General features: G+C 46.7%; 1 protein-coding gene across 2 annotated transcripts; it reads left to right on the forward strand.

The window, feature by feature from the left end:
* The first annotated feature begins 6 nt into the window (after positions 1–6).
* Positions 7–6,947, forward strand: LOC104498604 (tubulin beta-5 chain). Of its 2 annotated transcripts, XM_010142005.1 has the most exons (5): positions 7–79; positions 1,114–1,224; positions 5,577–5,667; position 5,730; positions 6,275–6,727. In XM_010142005.1, the coding sequence occupies exons 2-5, from the start codon at positions 1,164–1,166 to the stop codon at positions 6,638–6,640; spliced, it is 519 nt and encodes a 172-aa protein (XP_010140307.1). In that variant the 5' UTR covers positions 7–79; positions 1,114–1,163; the 3' UTR covers positions 6,641–6,727. The 2 variants fall into 2 exon arrangements, with proteins under 2 accessions (XP_010140307.1, XP_010140306.1); XM_010142004.1 differs by having other exon boundaries at positions 5,577–6,947.
* The last annotated feature ends 2,037 nt before the right edge of the window (positions 6,948–8,984 follow it).

Below are 8,984 nucleotides of genomic sequence, written 5' to 3' on the forward strand. Positions count from 1 at the left end.
ATTGACCCAGCCGGAGGCTACGTCGGTGACTCAGCGCTGCAGCTGGAAAGGATCAACGTCTACTACAATGAATCATCCTGTGAGTGCGGGCTGGGGGGTGGGCTGCGTGGGAAGGGGCGCAGGGCTCGGGCGCTGTTTTTGTTACACCCCGGTCCCGTTCCTGGCGTGCCATCAGCCCCCCGGCTCACCCCACCGTACACAGAACGATTATCTACTTTGTTTTAAACTGGCAACTACCTCCCCAGGTAGAGGGAAATGGCACAAGGGGCTGTCCCTGGGGTCCCGGGGTGGAGGGCTGGTTATTGTTTAACACTGTGCTTTTAACATCTGATTGTTTCATCAGATGTGTCTTATCAATTGCCCCAAATCAAACTGTTGGTTATATGAGCCTGCATCTGTAGTGCCCTGTGACTTCATGACCTGACGGGTTGGGCCACAGGTAATGGAGAACCCCGTGGTGATTCATCAATAAGATGCCAAAGGTGCCCGAACCCTGTGAGTCAGTCTGGTGTTGGAGGGTGTTAACAGTGTAGAATGAGGATAAAGAGTCCTTTAGTCTGTTGACACGAACCTGTGGGTGTGAATGTTTCATCTTTCATTCAGCTCAGGTTAATTCATATTATTTACCTGGGTTTCCTTGAACGGGATACAGGTTCTTTATTCTGCGCTTTGTGGTAGATGTGCTCATCTACTACTGTTTGCCACCTATACCAAGTAGCTGTTGGCGTATCCTTCAAGTGAAAAGCTTGTGAGGTGTGTTAGGATGATTTGAACTTGAACCCTCGGCTCACTTCATTTTTCACAGAAAACATAATCTGCTTTTTTCTAATCAGAAACTTCCCTCCCTCATATTGATTGCTAAAACAGAGCTAACAAAATGTGAGGTAGCATCTGTATGACCCAAAAGATGTCAGGTCTGCTTTTCAAGCAGAATCGATTTGTTCCTGTGGTGCTGGATTTTTTTTCACCACTACTTTCTGTGTAGGAAATATTTCGATACGTACAGTCTATATTAGACTAGCAACATGAGACATTATGTAATTTGAGCATTGAGAGCTATAACCATGTTGGCTTGTTTCAGGACATTAAGGGCATGTTTACTTTTTGTTGTAGCCCAGAAATACGTACCAAGAGCAGTCCTAGTGGACTTGGAGCCGGGAACCATGGACAGTGTGCGATCTGGTCCTTTTGGTCAGCTCTTCCGGCCTGATAATTTCATCTTTGGTATGTGGACACCACTTTCTACAAAACAGGTGTTTGATAACCAAGCAAATGGTCAAAAAGCATTTAATCTCCCTGTTCCACAATGATCGTTAGTACTGAGGAATCCTGGTGGTGTAATGATTAGCTGTAAGTGAGCTAAAAGACCCCCTTAACTGAAAAGGTCCTTCTGCTAATCATTCCTTCAGTTAGCAAAGCTCTGGAAGTCTGCTGTGATGTTCAGGTGAAGTACATTTGCTTTCCATATATATGAACTCCAGAGAGGCCCTGAGATCACTTCTTTACAACAAAACACATGGAGGTTCTGCAGAAAAAAAACCCTCAACCACAAACCAAGCAGACGTACTCTCTGCTTGAATTCAGATTAAATGCTTGAGCGCTAAACAGGCTGTGTAATTTCAGCAGATCTTTTCAGTATAGTCAACAGTGGCGGAAGAGCCACCGTAATACGGAAAATATTGTCACATAAAGCCAGTTGCTGGGTTATTTTCCAACATAATGAGGAACAGTCTGAGAGCCTGTGGGGAACTTCTAGTTTTGCAGTATTCTTGCAGAAGGTTCTACCCTTTACTGTTTCACTTTGGACTTTGGTACTTTCAGTACTTTCCATCTAAGCTTAAAAACGCACGTTGCCCAGGTTAGATTCCATAGCATCCTCACAACGCACTACTGGTCCCTTTGCACTGAAGGAGAAAACAGCAGGTGAAAGTTCAGCGACCCACTTGCTGAAACAAGAGGTCTGAATGCCAGCTGCCATGAGAACTCTCATGTTCTTTGGGTTTTCATGTCGGCACCAGCCCCAAAACATGTTCGCTCCTGCCAAGGCAAGCTGAGGTAGCGACTTGGTTTGGTATATTGTGTTAACCTAAGGAGGGAAGCATGCCAGGGACACAGACAGAAAAGATAAACATTGTTTGGGTGGTATAAAACAAACCGAAGTCTGGGTTGTTGCTGTTGAGATGGGGAGTAAGAAGCCATACAGAGTCACTTTAACCCCTTAACTGACTTACAGCTTTCAGTGCGGTCCCTATTGTTCTCCATGGCAGCGATGTCAAGGGCCTCTTTCAAAGGAGCTTGAGGTTACACCATGTAGAAGTGAGCTTGGGGAGGAATGCCATAGACATAGGCAGCTTTATGGAGTATGTTTCCATATACAGGTTTCTCCCTTCGCTCTCTTTCTTCCACATGGACCACACAGGCCCTCTGAAAGTAAATTCACCAGACTTACAGAAATACCCGAATTGGAGCTTTACAGTTTGCCATGCCATCAGTAAAACCAGAGCAAAATCAGTTCAGAGTGTCTTCAACAATACCCCAGTTCACTGTACTCCCTTCCTGCCAGGCTAACAACGAACCAACAGCATGTGATCAGCTGGTATCTGACAGAGGCCCCTGCCAGCGTCGGGCACTGTCCTCCCAACCTGCTGAATAATGCAGAATGGCTGCCTGAGCGCTGAAGTAATGATCTTCTGTCTCAAAAGCCAACAAAGCATTTTGTTTTCCCTTTTAAAAATCTGGCCTGGGCCCACAAAGGGTTTTGTGGCAGAAGCTGGCAGTTCTGTGCTTGCTGTCCGCCAGGCTGTTAGGGCTTGTTCTGATGGAGACGTTTCCCACCTCCACTTGTGTATACCTGCATGTGTCCACGTCTCCATCGCAAATAACCATGCACAATCAGTCAGGATTTCATTCCGTGTGTTGTGGACAGTATCACACTCCAGATAGCGGAGTTTTGGCTCAGGCCAGCAGGAGTTTGAAATGAAGACAAAAATAATCCTTGTGGTTTAATGCCAGTGTTGACAAGGTAGTGATCTAAGAGGTGAAGCAGCCAGGTGGAATGATTTTGCTGTAGGAGAGCACCAGGTCTCCTGGCTGTCTAACAGCATCTGATTGCCCACCAGGAACTGCCATCTGCTCTGATGCGTCTCCTCACGTTAACCAGTTTGGGTTTGCATGTTTCTGTGGTTGTCATCCTCTCCTCGTGTACACCCTTGCTAGCTCTGCCGTATAGACAGCGCCCCAGTTTAAGTTTTCTGAACTGGTAGGGCCAACCACAAAATGCCTGTTAGCCAGTCGAAGGAGCAGTCCCTCCCGGTCTAAACCACACTCCGTGTCCTGCACCAGCGCTGGTCATACTGGGCAGCGGTGTGTGAGCCACTGATCTCTTCCCAGGTTTGTCTCTTATTTCAAGCAATGAAGAGAGGAAAGGAGTGAAATAGTTGCCATTTTAGGGATAAAAAAATAAACTGGCTGTTGGTTAGACAAAATTTCTACGCATGTGCAGCTCAACCTGAGCATATGTGATAACTCTACAAAGTGTTGGAGAAAGAAATAGTAGAAAGAAGGATCTGGAGGCAGCAAGAGTGCAGATAAGTTAGTTGTGGGATTGCTTCACACAGACAATGAGAAAAGGCAGAGGCAGGATGTTAGAGATGGGCTGCATACAACACAGAGCTTCCAGGACTGTCAGAAGATCTGCCAGGTCCCAGTCCTTGTGGCTCATTTTCCACCTAGAGGTTTAGCCCTGCTGAAAATCAGTCATTTTATGTGTCTGTCCAAGATTTGCAGAGGTTGGGTAGGTGGAGGGCACCCAGTAGAGTTTCACAGGATCATGATCAAGATTTTCAGGTGCGGGTCAGGCTTGTCAGAGCCATGGCACCTCCAGACCGTACAGTATTGTCCAGGGTAAGAAGTCTGGATCTTCCAGGACTTATTGTACGTGTTCTGTGTGGTGGTGATGGTCTTACAGTGCTACAGAGCCGGCGGGTCTGGACGTGTCTGAGTACTGGGCACAAGCATGTGGACACTCCAGATGAGAACGTCAGAGCCCTGGGCAGGTGGGTGACTGGTAGCTGAAGTGCAGAGGTGGGAGCAGGCAATGGTTGCGGGCTGGAGGGAAGCTGTTAGTGTTGGGGTAGGCAGCTCAGCAGTTGAAAGGCAACGGTCATATTAGCGCAGTAGAGGCAGGTGGCATCTAGGAGTTTGTGTGGTTCAGAGTCTGGCGCGGTGGAGGGCTGAAGGAGGACAGGTCCACCTCTGTGTTAGGTGTTAGACCTCCACATTTAACCAGTTCTTCTTTTTCCCTGTGAAAATATCTTTTCCATATCTCTGAGACTAATTCCCATTCTCCTCTTACCTCGCTCTTTGTTCCTGTTCTCGTCTCTCCTATTCTCCATTCTCTCCTTATCTCGCTGCCCACCGGAGAAGGACTATACGGTGTTTACACAAGGGGCAATCTGCAAAATGAAAGCCCTAAACTCGGAATTTAGCTTGGTTAGGATCCTTCTACACCTTGGAGCAATGCCTGCTTGTTGGTGTGTGGCCCACTGTGCTGCCCTGTCTGTAGCAGGGGATCTGCTCAGGCAGCCTGCAGATGGTTACAAGGGTATTTCATTCTGGAAGGACGTTACTCTGCGCTTTGCCCAGCTGGACAGGAAGCGCTGAGCTCCCTTGGTTCAAAGAGAGAAAAATACAGCAACCTACAGAACAATGCATTAACTAACCAAACACATCATGAAGAAACAAAGCGTTTATGCAGTGAAAACAAAGTGTGTCCTATTTAAACAATACCCCAGCAGGCAGTTTCCCCGGTTCATGTGCTAGGCACCAACACGGTGCACTGGGAATTGCAATGAGACATGGTAGTAGGAAGGAAGGGGAAGGCCTTGGAGAACGACGCAGAAGTTGACAGCGCTGTACCTAATTCTGAAACTACTGCTCTTTCTGAAGCCCACTCACACCAGGACCTCTAAGGGAGTTCCGTGGCACAATGTGAAGCTTCTGCTGGTCCATATTTTCCTTCAGGCTAGGTAACCATGGATTAAAAAAGCTCTAGTTTTTGTTATATCAAGTTCAATTGGACTTCTGAAGCCCAGCCTTATCATTGACTGACAGCGATGCCTCTGTGTCTCATGGGGACAGTCCAAGAACTTTTCACGTAGAAATGTGTGTCTGTGATTTAGCTTTGTATGCATGTTCCTTATAAACATAAAAAGAAAGCATTTAAATATTAAACAGTCATCTCATGTTTACAGAATAAGCAGGATTGGGAGTGTGAAAGCTTTCAAAACAGGGAGTCAAGGATACATTTGCGTTTACAGAAGGTTAAATATCAAAAAAGAAAAAAACCCACCAAAGGCATACATGAAAACTACCATGGATTTGAGGCGTAAGGAGACTGCATAAAAAGCTTGAGTCAATCCTTCCAAAGATATTTGCAGGCGAAACTGAGGAGCACAGTTACCCACCTGACAGACTTACAGCGGGTTTTGTTTCAGGTATGAATCCACTGAGCATGCAAGCACCAAACCTTGCCAATAATTTTGTATATTTTCTTTCCCTGTTGTATGTTATTTTAGGACAAACTGGTGCTGGAAACAACTGGGCTAAAGGACACTACACAGAAGGGGCAGAGCTGGTTGACTCGGTACTCGACGTAGTAAGAAAAGAGTGTGAACACTGCGATTGCTTGCAAGGATTTCAGCTCACTCATTCCCTGGGAGGAGGGACAGGGTCTGGCATGGGAACCCTGCTCATCAGCAAGATACGGGAGGAATATCCAGACAGGATAATGAATACCTTCAGCGTCATGCCCTCCCCAAAGGTCTCTGATACGGTGGTGGAGCCGTATAACGCCACGCTCTCGGTCCACCAGCTGGTTGAAAACACAGATGAAACCTACTGCATTGACAACGAAGCTTTGTACGACATTTGCTTCCGCACCCTGAAGCTCAGCACTCCAACATATGGTGATTTAAACCACTTGGTCTCCGCTACCATGAGTGGGGTGACTACATCCCTGCGTTTTCCAGGCCAACTAAATGCTGACCTCCGGAAGCTGGCAGTAAACATGGTCCCTTTCCCACGCCTTCACTTTTTCATGCCAGGCTTCGCCCCTTTGACAGCCCGAGGCAGCCAGCAATACCGAGCACTCACCGTTCCAGAGCTCACCCAGCAGATGTTCGATGCCAAAAATATGATGGCAGCCTGTGACCCAAGGCATGGGCGATACCTGACAGTGGCTACTGTCTTCCGCGGTCCCATGTCCATGAAGGAGGTTGATGAGCAGATGTTGGCCATCCAGAACAAGAACAGCAGTTACTTTGTGGAGTGGATCCCAAACAACGTCAAGGTGGCCGTGTGCGACATACCTCCCCGTGGCCTCAAGATGGCTTCCACGTTCATTGGCAACAGTACTGCGATTCAAGAGCTCTTCAAAAGGATCTCGGAGCAATTTTCGGCCATGTTCAGGAGGAAGGCCTTCCTTCACTGGTTCACGGGAGAAGGGATGGATGAAATGGAATTCACAGAAGCAGAAAGCAACATGAATGATCTGGTTTCAGAGTACCAGCAGTATCAAGAAGCGACAGCAAATGATGGAGAGGAAGCATTTGAGGATGATGAAGAAGAAATCAATGAATAAAGAAATTAGGTGTGCTATTTTCCAGGCCAAATTCTCAAATCCGGATTTCTAATAATTAGGTTTATAAATCTATATTTAGGCTTGGGGTGGAAAAAAAAAAAGGATCATGAGTTTCAAATGTTGGAGATGCTCTTCAGAGTCCATGGAGGACACTGAGAACGTTCAGCATTTCTGGAAATCAGGCCAGTTCTAATCACGGGACAAATGAAAGGCATTCTGCTAAGAATTTGTCCTGGGAGTCTGAACACTGAGATTGCTGGTTTGGGATTTTTTTTCCCCCAAACAAAAGTTTGTCATCCCTAAAGTTGCACAAGAGAAGATGTAAAATAGGCATGAAAATCTACAAAACAGCCGTACTACTTCCATCTGAATATGACAAAGAAAATCTTGTGGTTTTGCAGTATTCATTTTGTACCAGATGTACACTACTAAACTGCCAGGAACAAAATATATCCGTAATAAAAAGGAGCAAAAGTTTTTTCAGCTATTTTGTATAGTAACTGTTAACAGTGACTCCAATCCTCTAAAAACAAAATAAAAAAGATGAGTATCCTCTCGAGCGAAAGTGTTTTGGGCAGTTAATGCGGTAGAAACATCCAGCAGCTGCAGGCCAGAGGCTGCTGGATAATCACAGATGACATGTGTGGAGCGTGTCCCTTTGTGAGGGGTTCTGTAAGGACCCCCGGGGGTTACAGTGGCACCCCAGCGTCTGGCCGGTCCCCTGTTTTTCTGGCTATCGCCGTCACTGGTGCTGCTCCTGTCTCCAGTCCCCTTAGCCCATGTAAGTTAAGTTCTACACACCTAGAGATGCTGTGGATGTCTTGTTACCAAGACAGGTTAAAATCACTGGACAGATGGAGGTTTGAGCACAAATAATTTACCCACAGGATTCAAACCAGCTGGCAAAATGAAATTGGCCCAGTTCACCTGGTTACGCTGAAGCTGAGACAGAAAGGTCTCTGTCCTGCCCAGCTGGCGGGTGACGGCTGGGCAAAGGGACAAAGGGACGGCCGGGCACTCGCTCTGCGCGCGTGCCTCGTGTCTGCTCCTCGCAATTAGACGGCCCTTCCCCGTTAGCGAGCCTCTTCCAGAGAGCACTGCCTACAGGCAGCCTCTCATTTAGGGCAGTTTCCAGGCAACGCAACAAGCAAACAAAGGAGAAACCCTCTGGAAGTCCAAACTTGAGATGTTTCGGGAACTCTTTGCTCTTTTTCTTCTTGCCTGCAGAAGCACTTCCTAAGCAAAAGGGTTGCTCAATACTCAAAAACACACTTTACAAACATAGTTTGATTTCCAAAGAGCCGCTGCGCCTAACAAGATGATGTTTGGTTAGTTTGGGATTCGGGGAGTGAGGCAGTAGTTTATAGTTACACAAACTAGGTAACTAACTGCTGATCACGTAAGCTGAAGCCCAAGTCTATTCTACACAGACATGGGACAAAACAACTAGTTTTTAATAAGTTTTAACAAGTTTTTTAATACAAAAATGACCTAATGGGTTGAGACCAACGGAACATAGAAACCAAAGTGGCTTTGGTGTAGGTGCGTGGGTGGAGACGGGGAGGGCCTGGCGGGTTCAGCTTTTGAAGGGTCCCGATGGAGTCGGCAGAGTCACAGGGGCCACATTCTTTGTGGTGGCTCACGATGCCTAAAGGCTTTATGAATAGCTGCTGAGTGAAGTAGAACCAGCCATCCTACAGCCTCAGGAGCTGCATTTTGGTGTCATACGGAATTCATAACCGAGTCCCTGCCATAAATTGTTAATACTTTACAAATGCCAGGAATCTTGGGAGTTCCTACATAACTGCATTGTTCACGTGGTGAACCAGCCTGTTCTTTATCGCTTTTCACCGACTCAAATCCAGAGTACGGGCTCCGAGCCTGTGGAATCCAGAGCTAACACTGTCCTCTGACCCTGCTGTGACTCTTCCCCATTCTTTTGCATGTGTTTCCTTGCAACTGTTTGAGGCGACTTTCTACTGTGTGGAGGGGGAGGATGCAAACTAATGCCCTCTTCTTTAGAAAAAAAAATTTTTTTGCATCTGATCTGGGGGAAAAAAACCCAACCCACCAAACTGAACCCAGGAACCTGTACCAGGAACATCGTCGGAGGAGTGGCTTGTACATACGCAGCAAGAAAGCCATGGGAAGCATAAATGCTTCCTGCCCCTCTCCAGTCAACCAGCTCTAATCACCTTCCTTTCCTGATACTAAACTGAAGATTGTTTTAGTAACAGGCATGGTGAAGAACTCCTTTGGTTGCAATTCCTTTCAAGTAACTGCCCGCTTTTTCCCTGAAAGCTTCTCTTTTACTTGGAAACCTGCTAAGTGCCACCTCGTGTCA

The sequence above is a fragment of the Buceros rhinoceros genome, unplaced genomic scaffold, assembly GCF_000710305.1.
Source record: "Buceros rhinoceros silvestris isolate BGI_N320 unplaced genomic scaffold, ASM71030v1 scaffold19398, whole genome shotgun sequence".
Classification (NCBI taxonomy): Eukaryota; Metazoa; Chordata; class Aves; order Bucerotiformes; family Bucerotidae; genus Buceros; species Buceros rhinoceros.

Coding starts and splice junctions, on each gene's coding strand:
- LOC104498604 (XM_010142004.1), top strand. CDS start 1,164: ATGGACAGTGTGCGATCTGGTCCTTTTGGTCAGCTCTTCCGGCCTGAT. Junction 1,225..5,576: donor GCCTGATAATTTCATCTTTG/GTATGTGGACAC, acceptor ATGTTATTTTAG/GACAAACTGGTGCTGGAAAC.